The sequence below is a fragment of the Strix aluco genome, chromosome 12 (genome assembly GCF_031877795.1).
Source record: "Strix aluco isolate bStrAlu1 chromosome 12, bStrAlu1.hap1, whole genome shotgun sequence".
Classification (NCBI taxonomy): domain Eukaryota; kingdom Metazoa; phylum Chordata; class Aves; order Strigiformes; family Strigidae; genus Strix; species Strix aluco.
This window is the reverse complement of record NC_133942.1, coordinates 15111814-15130518: the sequence shown is the minus strand read 5'-3', so window position 1 is coordinate 15130518 and position 18705 is coordinate 15111814. Positions and strand designations below refer to the sequence as shown.

The following is an 18705-nucleotide window of genomic DNA, read 5'->3' as shown; positions in this document are numbered from 1 at the left end:
TCCCACTTCCTATCAGGTCTCCATGAATGGTTGAGAAGGGAGTCCTGCCTCTATAGTCCATCCAATCTCAACCACAAAGGAAGATGCTGGTATGGAAGTGGTGCGTATATATGGGGTGCGTGGCTGACAGCCGAGAGCATTGAACACGGCCATTAAACTCACATCAATATAGGTCACTAAGTGGAGAACGTACGTCAACAGTTCTCAGCAGCTACTGACTTGGGCTGGATTTGAACCAGCAACTTAGAAGTGGGAGACAGTACATCACATAATCAAGCCTGTGAGCCATCCAGTCCCAAATCAAATTCAATGTTAGGAATTTTTATTAACGTTTGAAATTGAAGCTGCATCACTGGAAAGATGCCTACTTCTGAACTGGTTCAACATGTTTAACATTTCAATATAAAATGCTGATATCTTGCAAGTTATGAGGTTTCCAATCAGTTGAGAATAAAGGCATAACAGAGGCAGAAGTGAAATGGGGTTGCTCATTAGGGCTGGAATTATAATTGGAGCTGCAGTGCAAAATGAGGACAGTAAGTTTAAGGCAGTGACCTAGGAAGGTGATGCATCTGCAAAGCAACCGAAGAGAGGCAGAGATAGCCAAGAGGGGTCAGCAGGGAGTCCAAGTAAGGCTTGGATGGAGGGCAAACTAACAAATGCTGGGGAAACGCTGAGGTGAGCTGAGCTGGGGGAGGAGGCAATGAAACAGCTTGCATAACCTTCTTACAAAAACAACGGTCACTAAGACTGTTGGATTAATGGAAAACAGGCTTTTTTACCTTGTGCTTTTCAAACATGTAAACACAGTGGCTTAAATATATCTTGACTATTTCAGAAGCTGTCAGGAGGTACTTTGGGAAGCTGTGATGAAGAAAGGGAGATAACCCTACTTAAAGCATTTGAAGTAATGAAAGATGGTCATTGTGTACATAATGTTACCTAGAACAGGGGTGTTCAGGATGGGTGCTGAACTATTGGGTTTTTTTAATCAGAAGAGACATTTAAAGGGAGCCATGGCTACTGGACTCTTGTTTTCATAACCAAGTTTATGTCACTCTCCAGTAATGAAGTAACCAGATATTTTATATGGTTATCTACTCATCAAACAGCCAAGAAGTCAACAACAGCGAGTGAGAACACACGAATGCCTATGGTGAATAACAGTGTGGAAAGCTGTGGTTTATTCAGCTGCATGACAGATCCAGCCCTTTATGATATGGTTTTCATTTAAAAAGAATTAGTTCTTTTGCCATGGAATCTGGAAGCAGCAAGCATGAGCTTGTGCCGCAAGGGACAGATAGCACACATGAGAGACTGACATGGCAGGAACAGGCAGTGTGGCCTTTTACTCGCTCGAACATTTCATCTAAAAGCCTTCTGCTCACATGGTCCTGGATACCTGTAACAGAGCTGGCCAAAGCCCACTGACATCAACGACAGCCCTTTTATATGGTTTGAATGAAGTGAGACCAAGGCCATGAAGAACAGGGTGAATCATCTTATGATCTTCTCCCCAGCAATAATATCACATGTTCACACTACTGACTACTTTTTCCAGCGGACATTTGCTCATGCGATTCTCTCTGGAGAATCCTTGCCTCTTTTGCAGAGTGGCTGATTCACAGTAAGGAGGCATTGCCTGATGTATTCCAAGACGTTTGGTAAGATGAAGGAATCCAGTTGCAATGCAACCGAACACTTACCGTTCCAATGGCCTGCCTCCACAATCTAATTTGTAGGATGCGATCCCAGCATAGCAACCTTTTCCTGAAAAAGCTTCACAGTGTTTCTGGCAAGAATCAGCAGCTTCTGAGACTGCAGGAAGTCGTGTACTTTGTGGCAGAAAAATGAGTGCTCCACCAAATACAAAGTCCTAGAAAAAGCTAAAGTTGATCAATATATGTACAAATAACCTTGGCGGAAACTCCACACTGAAGAGGTAGCGTTACCTCAGGAAAACACCCTTCTTCCTTCTGATCTTAATGCTCACTCCTTTCCAAGTCCCATGTAGTATCCAATACAAATCTTTAAACGTAAGAGCTGTCCCCCTGAGTAGCTCCAGCAGTAGTATGCACTCAGACTCAGAAAGGACTGTGATTACACAGCACAGTGTAAACCATTCAGGACCAACTCTCTCAGCACAGGTGGGGTCTTGTCCTGTTTAGAATCCTGTCTCTCTGAAAGATCACTTTTAAAGATGTAAAGTAAGGTACAACTCCCAGTTATCAGGGGTAAGTGTGTAATGGCCACTCCCCCACTGCATAAGGACTCAAAAGTGGCCATAGTGGTCCAGTCTGACCGTGCTGACGCAGCAGGGACCCACCTCAACCTACGCAGGCAATGGAGATGCAGGAAAGGCTTGTGCAATGAATCCAACCACATGAGCACTGCCCAACATCACATGGGAATGACTGCCCAGAGCTCAGAATGCTCCTTCTCTGCCCTCACACTCTCCCAGCAGGCTCAGGAGCTCAGCACACTTGCGCTTACAGTAACAATTTCACTATCTTTCATGTTGATCAGAGCATACAATGGCTTCCACTGCAGCCTTTCTTTTTTAGCCCTATTGGGCCTTAACATCACACAGCATGTAGACTCCTGGCCGCTTCACATCCCCAGAGCACTACCCCATCTCCATGACAGTCATCCAATCAGATGCTCAGCATTTCTAAACTCTTTCACGTGCCTTGATAGATGCCCACAACACACAGAGGCAGCAGGTTTCTAACACAACAGCATCGGTAAGAGACAAGGACCGCTTTAACAGTCCAATCCCTGTTGAAGAGGTGAACAGAGATATATCAAACATTGTAAAACATGCTCATTGTAAAACACGCCCATTGTAAAACATGCGCCAGGGCCTCTTTACTGGGAATCACTTCTCTCAAGCTGTCAATGAAGAGACACTGGCTATTTGTCATGATCACAGCTGAGCTGTAACCCTAAAGCAAGAATAAAGTTATCCGAGGGCCAAAGGTTAATGGCCCCATGAAAATGTATGCACTAAGCTGTTTCCTTGCCCTCCAAAAGATTTAATCTATTTCCTGGAAATAAAAAATACTCGCTCGCTCACTTGCTTCAGTCTGGATTCAGAAAACAGGCAATTGTGGCAGAAGGAGCACAGTGACTATGAATGAAACAGTGGTGGGCAGAGAGACTGCTCATTTCTCTTTTCTGGTGAGCAGAGGTTGCTGTGCTCCATCTGTAGCTCCTTGCATGCAGAAAGCACCCTGGTGCATCGCAGAAGTAACATGCTGAAGGGCAACAAGCTGTTTGTTTTCAGCACTGCCTGAAGTGGGTGAGAATGAGACCTCAGAAAATGTGACATGCATTTCCTCAGAAGATGAAAAAGGAATATAAATTGTAGGGTGGAAAAAAGACAAAACCCTGGGATAGCTGGGTGAGATTTCCCACCCACTAAGGAAGAAACAAAAGCTCAGTAAGAACGGCTGATGAGGCTGTCACTCAAAGTGTTAGCAACCTAAGGGGAAGCTCTTGCATGCAACCATTTGAGCGCACTTTTCCAAAACTCCTGTGAAAGCCTCCAGCCAACTACATTAATGACTGAGGGTCAAACCTGAATGAAGAGATGCAACACAAGACACCCTAAAAGAAATGCAGGAAGTGAGAGACATTGGAGCGTATTTGGCAAATATGTGTAACACAAGTAACCACGAATGTCCCACACTCTATCCCATCAGGAAGCCACCCACTGCCGAGTGCTGGGGGAAGCGGGGCAGCCTGGGAAGTGCACTGTAGGAGTCAGGAATGCTGGCTGCCTTCCCCACACTGGGAGATGAATTCTCCATTCCTGGAGGTGGGAATGAGGAGACAGCCAATATCAAAAGACGAAGAGGTGTGAAGTAACTGTAATATATATATATATACACACATATAATTCTACCAGCATCAAGTCTTCTGAAGTCCCCAGACAAGCCAGTGGATACATGCTTTATGGCTCCCAGAACAGCAAGAAGTCCTTTTCACAGAACGAAGTATTTTTCAGCCCCTTTCTTTTATTCTTCTTTCTTGGTCTACGCTGCCAATCACTGTGGGCTTGCAGATTCAGTGCAAGAAGAAATCTATCCTATGTGACCCTCTTACACTGATTCACTAAAAAGACAGGTGACTGTAGTGAACAGTAACAAACCTGGGTGCCCTCTTTTGCATTTTCTCAAGAATGAGAAAAACCCCCAACTGTCTAGAAAAAAAGTTGCACAGGAAATGCATGATCCAATTCTACCAGTTGCAGTTATAATCTAGCAATGGATCAGTCTGCAGTAGTTCAGCTGAAGACATTTCCTATAAGGACATGGCATTCTCAGTGGTATCCTTGTCACAGCCACTTCCATCACTCAGGAGTGCTCCCCATCCTTACAGAAACTTTGTTTCCTGTAATGCTGCTCCTATATACCAGCTCCTTAAACTCTTGGGATATGTCATAATGGTGCAGCTGGGAAAATAATTCATAATCCCAGAACCATCTGGCCTTGGCTGTTCATAAATGATTTTAAAAGCTCAGCACGCTATCTCACTTAGTCTCAATCATTTGATCAGCAGGGAGAGACTTGATATCAAACAGGAACGTTGCAAATTATGGCTTGGTATCAAAGCAATTTGGAAATGATATGTTCAGACCAATACTGAAGTGGAATTCTTTGGGTAGTGGGCGTGCCTGGTTGCCTGCAAACCTCAAGGCTAATGAAGCCAAGTTTGCTTTCATATTGCCTAAGAATGCCACATGAAGAAAGTAAAAAGCTACTTGAAAAGAAATACTCTTGCTTTGAATAATTTTGGCTTGAATATGTTAATGTGAAGACAAATTACAGAGAAACAAAAAAATCTGTTATCTTCATAAGAAGATATCTCTTTAGAGGGTCTTTAGCTGATAAGAGGTGCAGCATACATGTCATTTAACTGCTGATGGCTTTCTGGAGACCATGTAGGAGTTTTTCTCATGTGATTCTGTACATCATACTCAGAGGTGTTGCCTGCAATAACACACTTCGCAAACCTGGTATGGTTACTTCAACAAACACCATAAAAATTACAGAATGAGCTGCAGGCATGTATTGTGGTACTCAAGGTATAAAAAGAAAATATGACTACATTTTTCTAAACAAACAAGTTGCTTTTTTTTTTTCTTTGAATGGAGAGGAGCCTCAGGGTTGTATCTGGATTAGTATTGAAAAGGTGTCAATAACAGAGTGAAATAATGGAGAAAGTAGTAAAAAAATATACCCAATGGAGAGGATGACAAAATGAGTAGATGGGAGTTGATGCTTGTGCACACAAGCAGAAAAGCAGAAGACAAGTCATTATTATAATGCTCCTGTAAGAAAAGCCAGTTGGCCACATTACTGTAAAGCTACTAAATCCAGGTAATCTGCATTTTGATCAAAAATTGACCATTGATGACCATGCTGGCTCATGATGGATACTAGGGAAGAATCCTGCCCTCTCAGGCTAAATCTATCCTATATTACATAGCAAGCAGCTTTACCTGAGATAAAAGAGGCGGTAGACAGAAAAGAATTTACCCGCTGAAAAGTCCTAGTGGTTGTGTTTTTGAGAGGAAGAAAGGAAGTTGTGCTTTTCCTCTGAAGGAAAGATACTTCTCCTAAGTACAAGGACTATCTAAACTGTTCCTAGGGAACATTTCTTTACCCTGTCTAGTTTTAATGTATATAATGAAAATGAATATTTAAAACACTAGATTAGAAACCCGCCACTTCATTAGCTATCTCCAGAATGATGCTGGCAAACAGCAGGGTGGTAGGAAGGGAGCCCAGTCGGTAGCAGCTGGAAGAGACAGGCAGGCTTTGGACTCTCACTGGCAGGTAAGAGTCAGCTACCAGAGGGCAGACATCAAAAATTTCTGAAAGGTCAAACTGTCTCATATGGGAATAAGATCTGGCATACAAAAGCGTCTCAGTGGACTTTGGAGCAGATAAAGAAGGTACAGTAATGCTCACTTTTAAGACTCAATACCCTAAGCTAGTTAGAGCTCAGCGGGAAGGAAACTTTTCAAGCAAGTGAGAACAACCCATTATGGTCAGACTCCTTTTGCTTTGATTTGTTTTACCTCAGCAGAAAACTGAGAAAACTGTGGGTTATTCTTCTCTTTTTTGGAAACTGGGGTTCAAGTAAAGACATAGATGACAAAACTCCCTGCTGGTTTGGATCCAGCAATGGAAAGAGGCCCAGCATCTGATGTAGGGAGGGTTTTGCAAATGGAAAGGGATCAGTGAGAACAAAGCAGGCCTGTTTATTTCATTTGTCTAGTAAACTCTTTTTTCTGAATTTTATTCCCCAACACAACTGTTGGCCAAGAGGCAGCCAACTTGGTTTCACTACAGTGCAGCCTTCCACTGACACAACAGTAAAGGGAACCACATTTTCAGACGCAACATTTCCACTGGCATTGCTGCTGCTGAGTTACTACCAAAGGCTTTTCCAAGTGACAGTCTGGGATTTATCACCTTCCCCAGCTCTGCAGTCATTTTCACCTGGAACCTGTTGAACGCAGCAGGCCAGGCAGACAGCATGGGTTACAGGCTATTGGAACCCAACTGCTAGTGGAAAAGTAAATATTTCCGCTAGATTGCTGCTCTTGTATAAAAACAAATTATTATTTGGTAAATGGTACTTGCAAACTTAATATTTCCTGTGTTGGTGTGTACTGTAGAGGTTGCACAATGGGGACTTTTACTGTCCCTATGTTTTGGGTCACTGGGTGCACTAGGCTGTTGCCAGCAAAGCCAATGAAGTATGAAACCAGAACCCTTGTAGCAGGAAGCATATGCAAGATTTGCCAAATCATTATGGCCCAGCTATTTAACACGGCCTTGACTTACTCAGCAGAATAAGCCTTCAAAAAAAAAGGACATAGCTGGCAAAGCCATAAAGCTATTGATTAAATGAAAATGGTGTTGTCTGGGAGTTTCTAAATGACTGTTGTTTTCCTGTTTGGTGCAGTTTTATGTTAAATAAAGCTGTACAAGATGCTCAAAACCAAAGAAATTAGAGGGACTGCAAGAGAACATTGCTTCACTAGGGATTACACAAACATCCTTCACAAAGTGTAGAGTAAAACCATAGAAACCTTTGCCCAGAACCACACTACTCCTTGCCACAAGTCCAGAAAGCAATGGGAAGTGGACATTCCCACGCCCAGTTCCAATGTGGTTACACTCCAACACTATAAATAAACTATCAAACTTGGAAGATACAAGGGTGAGAAATGATATGCATGATAGAGGGAAGGTACCCCACCACCACGCTAGGATTAGCAGGTTCCATACCTGTACATATCTTGTAGTTTTACATAAAACTCAAAAACCCCACCCAAAACCAGGCCTATTATCCAGCGTCTGGCACATGATACTACTCGAACCTCTCCATTTCTCCTTCCCAATCTTCTTTTTCTTTATGTGATTTCTGTATGTAATTTTCTTTATGCAATTTTTCTCTATGTGATATCCTACTGTCATTGAAAAAAACAACTTGCCCAGACAAGTTTAATACAACAGGAATATTCTACTTCTGGGATTCAAATTAACTTCCTTGGGTATCATGTTCTGTATTATGTTGGGCAAACACACCTTCTGCTTAGTGGTGCTCCATCACTACCTCTTCCTCAGGTCAAACCATCCATGCTTGCAGAAGTCTCCCCTAATTTTTTTTTTTTTTACATATGTTTAGACCTATATCTGTCTTTGATCTCTGCTTCCTTTTGACTGATTTAGTACACAGTTTTCAAAAAGCTATTACCAAGCTACTAATATCAAGCTACTTAGGTACATAAGAATTTTTTTAATCTAAAACAGACCCCTCAGTGTGTTAGCAAAAGTGAAAGAAGCATCTCCTGAAATATTAGGCTATACTTCGTTCTTTCTCAAAACTAGAGTATGTTATTAAATAATTGCTTTGACTAGATCATATCAATTCCAATGTACAAACATATATAATGAAATAGGCAGTGTTCCATTATGTCCTTTCGAAGTTGTACAGAGAAGGGCAACTTAACTGTGAAAATGTGCTTGCAATTATCTGTGGAAGAAGAATGAAACCTGGGAGGAGGGGAACAAGAAAAGGGAGCCTGGGAACAGAGAGAGACATTCCACAACAGATTTACAACACAAATGGCAGAAAATAAAATTAGCAGCTCCAGGGTGGGTACGGACTGTTGCCAGCATTTTTGGCCAGCCTCAGGGTATGTCTACATGGCAGTCAGTCACTCCCAGTAATCCTGAGACTGCAATATATTGGAACAGTGACATACTCCTGTGAGACTTAAAATGGAGAGTGCTGGCACTAGTTGAATATAGCTGGGGCAGTAACTGCCTGAATCAAACTACCCAGCTACTCAGGAAGTCTTGGGGCAGCAACAGGGACTAGTACCTGAGCTGGCTAGAGTAAAGCTTGCATGGGATTGCCTCTGGCTCCAGCCCTCCTTGGGATCCAACTGACCTTGATTTTCAACCCCTACAAATGCAGACATGCGAGTTCCAACACATTGTCTTTTGCAACATGGTCAAAACAGCCACACAGGGTTTTACAAAGGCACAGAGGAGACTGTGCCACAGCTCTCTACCACAAGACAGAATCTACATCCAAACTGCCAGCAGTGCCATTGGAGAGGTTTATCCAGTCACCAGACAGATCCTGCCAGCCACAGGCTGCATCTCCGAGCCATCACATAAATGGATACTACCCTACAAGCCCAAGATGGGCACCTCTTTGCAAGGTCTCTCTCTAGTAAAACATTCATGCACAGGAGTGAATAAGATGCCTATGGGCATGTGTTAAGCTAGAGTTTTTAACTACATGCTGAAATACTACCCCACCCATAGAAATTTGGCCTCACTTGCAGGACAGAGGGACTAGAGTTAAAATTGTCCAGATAATCCAGAAACTGAGACTTTGGTACTTCTACATGTTTGATTCTGCAACTTTAGTAATGTTGGTTTTAATGTCTTTTGGGAGGCAAGAAGTAATCTGGGGATTGCTTCCTGGCAATTAATTGGTCTACTTTTGCAATAGCAATGAAAAAAAACGTTCCACAGAAATTCGGGTCAGGCAGAACCTGCCTGATAAATGTGGGAGTAACTCATGCCTCCACTACACTTCAAACAGCAGTTGCAAGGTCTGCCTTCTTTTCTGTGACTGATCTCGCTGTCAGCACCATAACACTCAAGGATCCTACTGGTTGCTTTGCTCATCCTTCTGAAAACTAGCTCTTTACAAATGCTACGAAGAAATCCTTGCATTTGCCATCATTACAATGCAGATGGTCAAAAGAGCAACACAGGGCAGAAAAAGAAGCTCAAATGTGAGCTTTTTTGAAAAATAGAGTTAATGTTTAAAGTCAGCCAGGATAGAAACTACACTGAGCTGCCTACATCAGTAGAGCTGTGTGTTCAAGGCTAGACTACGGTGCACTGCTCTAAAAAAGGACAAAGAGGGTTGTTGGTTTTTTTCTTAGCTCCCACATCCTGCACCTAAATGTTATAATCCCAGAATAAAATGAGAGAATTTGTAGCAAAGGTCCCCCTGTTTTTATATCATTTCCAGAACCACTCCCCTTGCACCACCACCATGATTTGGCTGGCTGGCTCCATTGCTGCCGGCACTGCTCTGACTGGAATCACAAAAGAGACTGCTTAAGAAAAAAAAACAGTTTTATATCAGCACCGTGTGCACTCTGCAGCACTACCTGACTGCTCAGATCTGTGTCCTATTCACTGTGGTGGTCCTCAGCTTTCACATGAAACTTCATTTTTAAAATGCATTATGACCAAATCTTTCTAAATTGCAAGGTGGGGGAGAAGGGGGGGCTGTTAATTTCCTGTTTGGTTCTTAGGAATTAAGCCTGTATGCCTGCACCACACTGACCTGGCTTTCCCAGAGTAAATTGTCACAGGGCGTTATTCTGTGCCTCTTGGATCTGCTCATTGCACATTCCCTTTCAGCCTGCAATATTTTCATTCTGCCTTACAACTATTTGCATGACACTCTCTCTGCTGGGTGCTGCACTAGACAGACCAGGCAGGTGGTCTTATTCACAAGTCTATTAGCATAAATCTCAGGCCACAAAGGGAACATCCAGACAGTGCTTCTCCCTTACCTGCAACACCACTATTGCTTGAGACACATCACAAAGGCTATACTTAATTATGCAACAAATAATTATGCACCCTAAAGTAATTTTAACCAAGCTACATCTATCAACACTTAACATCTAAAGCAAATAATCATACTGGACAGAAACCTGCTGGTTTTAACCTCTTCTCCTGCCTGATTCCAGAGGTGTTTGGTTTGTGCACTATAGGCTTTTTACCTTTGGACTCATTTTTGTCCTCATCTGTTTCAGCTTCAAGTTTGAGGCCGTGCGGTTTCAGACTGTTGGCAACAGACTGCATCTTGCTTATTGTCAGTTGATTTTGATTCACTTTCTTAAGGGCATCTGACACGGTGTGGCTTCCAGCCATACCACCTCCAGCTATTCTCTCACCATCTAGGCAGTGCCAGGTTCCGCTAGCTCATGAATGGGAATCTTCCCTCCTCACCCAAGCCTGCCCCGCATCCCACAACAGGAAAGCTGAGGCTGTTGAAAGAAACAGGAATGGCAACAAAGCTGGCATTGTTGTCCTGAAAAACCACTGGCTACAGCACACCCGCTTCATTTAGGGGATAACGGATATAAGGATGAATCCCAGCTTTTGTTTAAAAGGCTTATTTGCCTTTTTCTTTGGAGAATGACTTGAAAATGGTAACAATGACACTGCTGTAGGCAAAAAGAGAACCAGGGGAGGGGGAAGTGGCACTATTTTCCCAAAAGTCACAGCTGTTCAGGGTGGTCTTTGGGGTATGAATCTCAGATTAGCTTCACACTGGTGCAGTTCATGGAGGAGGAGGAGGGAAGCACCATTCAGGATCCTGATGACAACAGTAGGGCATTTTCAAGGTCATACTGATGGAGATGCCCTGCTAGTCTGAGGAAAGATGAGAATAAGAAAGTATTCAGCATATTAAGCTGTTTACAATACGAAGACCTTGGACTTCGACTTTTTAAGACTTCAGGGCCCACTGTGGTCTCTGTGTCTTCCCTTTTGTGTAGGTCAGAACACAGTACTCCACCCAGCAATCCCTGGATAAAATCCAACCAACAGTGGTTACATTAAAGTGTGTTATTTTAAAAGACATCTGCTATTGCCCATGCTGAATGAAGGGAAGTGGCTTGCTGAGGATCCTGTCTTGTATGGTAAGAAGGTTATGATTTGCAGCCTCATCACATATTCAGTGGTCTCTACCCTGCCTATTACCATTTTGTAACAGCAAAATTCTTCTCCTGGACTCTTTGTAAGAAAAAATTGTATCTAAATACAAATGGATGCTCCCTTTGTGTCCACGGACCAAAATTACTGCTCCAGATTTGAAGATAGAAATACAACAGAGAAAAGTTATATCACTCACCCCATCATCAAGCAACAACAACTCTATAGGTTAAACCTGCAGATTAACTTTTATAGGACCTATAAGTATCGCCGCAATGGACCTATTTAATGTCTCCATGTTTTCACAGTGCAGCTGTCCGTAATAGTGCTTTTTGCAGTGAGTCCAAATGACATTAGTGGCAGATTCCTAAATCTGACACATCAATTAGTAATCCATTCACTTTTTCCAAAGACTACATCAGAAACTATCTGTGAATGCCAAATTGGTCTTGTGATCTTCACAGACATTTGTTAGTCTTAGGGCAAGAAGTAATAAATCTCAGCTTTTCTACACTCATAAGGAAATCAGCCTTCAGTAAAGCTCACAATTATGGGTCTCCAAAATTTATACTTTTGCCAGTATGGATGTAAGTTTTGATTGGATTTTTTTTTTTTTTTTAAGAAACTTGCACCTAGTTTTCCTTGGTTTTCATTTTAAAACCTGAATCTCACATCAGCTTCTTCGTCTCCACAATGGGTTTCCTTACATTTCACTTAAAAACTACGAGTCTGTAGGTAAAGTCTGCAAACAATCCTTCTGTTTGCACAAGACATGCTGAAACAGGACTGCTCAGAGCATCCTGTTGCAGTTTAAAAACAGAAGAATAGGGAAGAGCCTGACACCTAGTAAGGTCAATGAAAAGACTCCTGCTGACTTGAAGGCTAGAAGAGCACCAGTAAGTTGACCAGACTCTGAAAGAAGTAACTAGGCCACTGGTAGATGACAGTAGAGAGGGATGATTTTGATGCTCGGGTTGGGTGGTGAGAGAGAGATGGTATTTTTTTCCCTCTGTTTTGATTTGGCACACTGGGGTTTGATTGTGCATGCTTATGGCTGGGCTTAAGCAAGGGAAGAGGGGACAGAAAGGCCGGAGGGCTTGCTCCAGTGTGTGACAGAGAAATGCAACTCATTGTGAAATGGGCTAACCTAGAACGTGTCCCCAAAACACCTGTGGCAGCAGAATCCTGCCAGCAGCTTCTTTAACCTTCTAACCAACCTGCTTCAGTTGGAGCCTCCTGGCTCACATGCCTTCTGAGCACTACATTTCCCAGCCCCAGACACCTTAGGTCCCTAGACTGGCTCTTACAGACCCTTCACACCCCTCTGGTACTCAGGACTCTTCCCAGTCTCTCTTGCCCGAGCCTGTTCTAGTCTCTTCTCTTTCAGTAAAGTGGCTCTTGAGGCAGTTCTGCTAGAAAATGCAGCGTCCTTTATCATTTGTCCTTCATCACCTGCAATCTTCATTTAAGTTCTCCATCCCTCCCCACAATGGGATCTATGACTATCCTGAAGCAGAAGATTCTCTGCATAATAACATACTCACTGTCCAGATCCTCCAGGGTACTGAACCCAAGCCACCCCCTGTCAACTCCTTTAGACATCTCATATCCTCCTCTTGAAATAGTTTTCCAAGATGGAGGGAAAGAAAGAAAACCAGCAGAGAAAGGACATTATGGTCTTACCTATAAAACTGCACTCAGAAAAGAAAATGGAGTTTGTTATTTTCTGCACAGATGGAGAGCTGTATCTGAAAGCATTACATCCCCTATTTATGTTGTAGATTTTTTGCAAGGCATTATTAGAAGGAAGCTTGACAGCTCTGCTGAGAAACTTGGCAAACACCGGGGCAGACCAGTCTCACTCTTTTACACAGCTGGATTTTCTGCAGCTCAAGTATTTTTCCCTCTTGCTCTTGGCCCATCTAAAGATGAGTGCTGAATTTCCCTTAACATTACCCACAGGTTAATTTGTTATTAAGTTTAGGCTCAGTTTAACATCTTGGCACGCAATTTAAATAAAACCAAAACCAAACGTCCTTCATTTCTGCTGAAACCACCCTCGGTTTGGCTCAGCTGCCCATGGTGTCACTGAAGGGTGAACAGGAGATTCATTTTCATCTTGTCATTTTTGGTAGTAACCTAAATATCCTTCATGCAACTTTGAAATATATTGCCATAAAATAATTATTTGTCATGGAATGAGATTGGCCAGAATCTCAACACAGTACATTGGTTCTGACTTAGCTGTCAAACACTTTTGACAGTCGGAAAGGAAGATACGACACATAAACTGTAGGAGTCCAGAAGGGTGCAGACAAAACTTAGGCACAACTTCTTATTAAAGGAACAATGGTGGGATTTCCCACCTTCCATCCAAAGAGGCTAAAAGAAGGAGTACTTGAAAATCCCATAGGTACAGTCCTTGCCTCTGTATAAATTTGTTCCTGGTCTAATTCTGTACCTTACACAGTCTAACTGTGACACAGTGCAACCAGAGAGATGTCAACCGAAAGCAACAAAAGCTCGTAACTATTATAAGTGTGCGCATATTACACTTAGCCTGGATAGCAGTGAATGTGGATGCTGGTCTTTGGGTTAACTCATTAACTGCACTAAGATGATGCAGGTGACTCTTCCAGTCAATTTTGTTTTCTTCTCTCCGTGGGATATTTACAGGCAGCTTTAAAAAGTCTTCAAAGTCACCTGCAGAAAGTACCCAGTAATCTCATTCTGCAAATTTCTGTCAGACTAGGAATTATCACGTTCTTTGCTGTTCTTTCCAGTCACTGTTCAAAGTGTGTTCGTTAGCTGTGATTGAGCTGATAGATCAAGTTATATGATTTCTTTCTGTTGATCAAATAATACTGCTTAAGGGCATTTTCAAAATACTGATGTTCACTATTTCAGCTGCAGTAGAATACTTCACATGCAAAGATGAAACCATTACCAAAGTATTTAACTATTAAAATCCTTGACATAGACAACTGAACTTCAGAGAAAATTTAGCAAGTTCAAAGATTTTGAAGTTGATGTCATTTTTGTGGACCTATTCTACAGCGTAAACAAAAGCAGAATTTGTCTCTAACTACTACCATCAATCATGTAAGAGAATGAGGCCTCTTTGTGCTACTCAATCAAAACATAATGTAGAAAATAGGAGAAGATCAAATAGAAAGATTTACATGTGCTGAAATGAATATTTACATAAGCCTCCTAAAAATTAAGTTATTTATCAATCTGCTAGACTTATGAAATCATAACAAACATGCCACACTAGTAATTTCTCTTGCATGGCTTTAAATAAAAGTATGTTACAGTGGCATAAGTAAAGAAAGAAACAGAAGGACAAGTTCTTACTTGTGGCCAAGTTCATGTGCAATTGTAAATGCCAGATTGAGACCATTGTCTTCAGCAAGAACACACTTCCTCTTAGCACTGCAGACACCTCCCAGGTAAGCGATTCCTGTAACAGAAACACAGAGAACGTTCCTATCAGAATCTCTGAAACAGCTCATTCACTCAAAACATACAGCAGTAACTTCAACCAAAACGATAAAAAATGCACCCAGCATGAAAAATATTAGAGCAGTTTGCAGACAAAATCATGTGAGTATTTTGTTCATCGTCCTGTTGGAAAATCAGTCTAGAATTTTGTCAGACAGGAAACAAGCTAAACACACTCACCTTCACTGCTTTCATTGGAAAATATATTTCACTGTCTCAAAAAATTAATCTAAGCTTGTCTATTAATGCCCTCTACTACAATGTTAGAAGATGCAGTGAAGTAGCCTTAAGCATTTAAATGGAGTTCTCCCAGTTTTCAGAATAAAGTTGGGGAGAAGGAATAAAACAATAAAAGCAGAGACTCTCTGAAAAGACCTTACATTTTCCCTTATTTTCCTGCTTTAAGAAAGCAAGAGTGGCAGAGTCAGAAAAGCTGGCAAACTCCTGATGGTGAGTCACAAAGCCAGTGTAGGTGGCAGAAGTCTTCTATGACTTAGTGGAATTTAGGATTTGATCCCATGGACATTTGCAGAGTACTCTCCAGGCCTGTTTGTGTGGGCACTAAAAGTGGTTGTAGGCTGAACTCAAAAAGGAATTCAGAAGTTATGGCATGAAACTTCTGCTATGGGAATACAATAGTTCTCATATGCCCTTCCTGCATCCAGACTGTCCCTCGCAGAAAGTGCCATTGTACTTGGAAATGCTATGATGGCATCACAGGCCACGCACAGGACAATTTGCTGATGAGATTTTGTTTCATCTGCCACCTGGAAACTGCAGTTAAGCCATTGGGAGTTATGCACAAAGGTTAAAGACAGAGCCTAAGGATGTCTCTATTTATACAAATCCTCCACTGCTAAAGGAGCACCTCTCAAAAGCCACACAAATGGTTCAAGTGCACACACAAAACAAGATTTCCAGATAGCATGCAGTAACCTAAAGGTGGAGTTCATCCCATCGTTTCACACGTCCTTCTGCCATGCTGGAAGAAGGGGAAGTGTTAAGACCTTCCACAAATGCATTTCAATATTTTTCACAGCATATACATTTGCTTATATTTAACAAGAAATTTATTTCCTCACTGTAACACTGTTCTCACAGAGGGGCAGCTAGGATCTAAGCTGCCTTTAATGAGTAGACCACAACCATGCAATGGAGACATGATCTCTTTTTTTTTTTTCCTTCTGTCAGAGTTGACAAAACTCTGTTTATCAGGGTGAAAATGGTATAAAACTTTAGACCTGGAAGAAGTCCAGTTCTGCTTTTATTGCCATTTTGGCAACAATATGGACATGGATATTTGTTGTCAGGGGGATTCTGGGTTGAGTGAAGGGATAGGCCTTTTAATTCAGCACTAGCAGCAGAGAGTGAAGACCATGCAGAAATCAGACACTAACACTTGCCTACTTTAAAAGTGCTAACTGTAGAAGGCCAGATTCATACCACATGCAAAAAATTCAATCAAGATTTACTCTTTTTAAATCAATGACCATAGAAGGCTGGATTTCTGCACTCTTCTAAAACTGACTTACTTTTTACTTGTAGAATAGTCCTAAGGATGTCAAGGAATTGCTCAGGAAGTAATATATTACTTTGAGAAAGAGATTGCAACCTGAGTCCTCACACCTGAGGGCCTAACGAATGGGTCATAGAACAGAATCTCAGCTGTAGGTGTCTGCAGTGTGTCTTGGGCTATGAACATGCTTTTTGTTTCTTTTAAAGATCACAAAACATTTCTGGTTGATTTCTGAAAGGGAAGTAGATATTTCTCCTGATTTATATCTGCTACCATGCACCCTTATGGTGACTTATGAGTAATAACACCCTCACCAATAACAGTCTTTTGCTTCAAACTCTACTTCGGATCAGCAATTTCTGGGAATACTTTTGGCAGAAGGAAAAAACTGTTTGGGAAAATGTTAGTTTATTGTAAAACCCATAGCAGAAGGTCTGAGATTAAGAGGAACTGCCAGATTTTGGTTAAAGGGAAGCAAAAATTGAGTGTTTGAGTCACAGCAGCTAGAGATGAAAAGGAACAATTAGGGGACACAGCCAACCCTCTGCTTCTTTTGATTTGTGTCTTTGTGCATTTTTAAGTTTTTGAATCCTCTCCCAGCATGCATACATGAAACAGGGTACTTGCGAGGAAGGATGCTTCATGCCAAATTGCTAATCCACTCCATAGTTGCCTCTCCACTGGAGCACACTGTGTTGTCACAGGAGACAAAACTGTGATGGCCCATCAGCTGCTGGTAACCCAGATCCCCCGCCACCAGAGAGGACAACTAGTGAGGGCTGTTAAGTTGCCCTTCACTCATTAGCTTGCCCAGCCCAGGCTCTTCCCACAATGGTGGGCTATGACCCTGGAGCACAACCACCATCTACGCAAAAGTTGCTCCTGGAGATCTTTCTGCCTTTTGGGGATGAGCAAACATAGTTCTGTAATAAACTGACCTAGCTCAGCTGAAATACCCTTTTACTGAAGGGGGAGGGATATTTTTGTTACCTTTCAGAAGTTTTAGGTACAGCTAACAGCAATGATCAGAGCAGGATTCTTACTGAAAATGTTTTATTCCTACCACTAAACCTGATTTTTCTGCCTTTATCTTCAATTTAACCAGTGCCAATATATATCTCAATTCTATCCAACACATGAGGTTTTAACTGAGAAGCAACGAAACAGTATTGCATCTCAAGCTCAGTGGTCAATCGAGCAAGCCAGTTTAGCTTGAAATGATTCATACTAATTTCCTTCTGATAAATTTCACAAAATGAGGCTGAGTCAATGTTTGCTGTCACTTGGAGATGGAAGGGCACAATATTGCCATGTTTGGGAGATATAGCAATACAGTCTAGAGTTCTGTCAATATATTAAGAGAGGTTAAATATCAATTACAATGTCAAATACATTACCTCAAATGGTGATTCTTCTGAAGTCTTTGTTTAGTGGTTCTAAACCCCACTGAAACTGGCAATAATGCTGCTCTGTGCTAAAAACCTCATTATTCAAAGGTAGAAAACTAATGATTAAGGACTTGTACATCCATCAGTGGCTAAAAAAGAAGTGACTGTGGCTCAGTTACAGACTCTTAGTCACTTTATTTTTATTAGTTATTTTCAATGCTTAATGTGAATCCTGTGTGGCCATTTTATAACATTTGCAATGACCAATTTAAAAATGTAGACATCTAAAATTAGTTTATTATTACAATTATTAAAGACTTCTGTTGAAGTGGAGCCCAGGGATCAGACAATATAGGAACAGAAGTGGATTGGGCAGGGAAACTCATAATCCTAGAAGGGCAGACAGCAGAAACCTTTGCAGTACATGAAATGAACTCAGTAAGAAGTCCAAGCTCATGAATTGCTGAGTGCTTATTAATAAGAGTCATTCTGGACAGCAAGCCAGTTATAACAAATTGTTATAGCATTTTAAGCCTGAAAAAGCTTGCCTCAAAAATGTTTTTGAAATATATATTTTCTATCAAACTATTTCCTAAGACTATAATTTCCTTTTGGACCAACACATTTTACCATTCTTTCATTAGAACATAAATAGCAAATATGCTATTGATCTGCAAACGTAACACAGTTCTTTGGTAAATATATCTGAGCCATTAAGATAAATTCAACTTTTTTGTAACCCAATACAATAATCCATATAATTGATATGCAGAGAAAAATACACCTTTAACCAACAATGATAGTAGTACAATGCCTTGGTAGCTGCATTAATATGATTTATTTTCTTCCTTGGGATGAATGGAAACTGCTGTTTGCTTCTTAAAAATCCAGATTTTTATCTGAGCCTTTCAAGTCTGCAGAACTGGAACAGAAACTTCATGAATTCAGACATGTTTGTGAAAATCCTGGCATGCTGTGGTTCTACCAGGCTGGGAATAATATAAGAGGTACTTCT

At 41.5% G+C, this 18705-nt stretch overlaps 1 protein-coding gene across 1 annotated transcript in view; it reads right to left on the bottom strand.

Annotated features, from left to right (window-relative positions):
- ADAMTS17 (ADAM metallopeptidase with thrombospondin type 1 motif 17) overlaps positions 1–18705 on the bottom strand; it is a 193505-nt gene that overhangs the window by 103701 nt on the left and 71099 nt on the right. The window contains exon 8 of the mRNA XM_074837324.1: positions 14640–14745. Coding sequence (XP_074693425.1) covers positions 14640–14745 — 106 coding nt within the window. The remainder of the gene's footprint in view (positions 1–14639; positions 14746–18705) is intronic.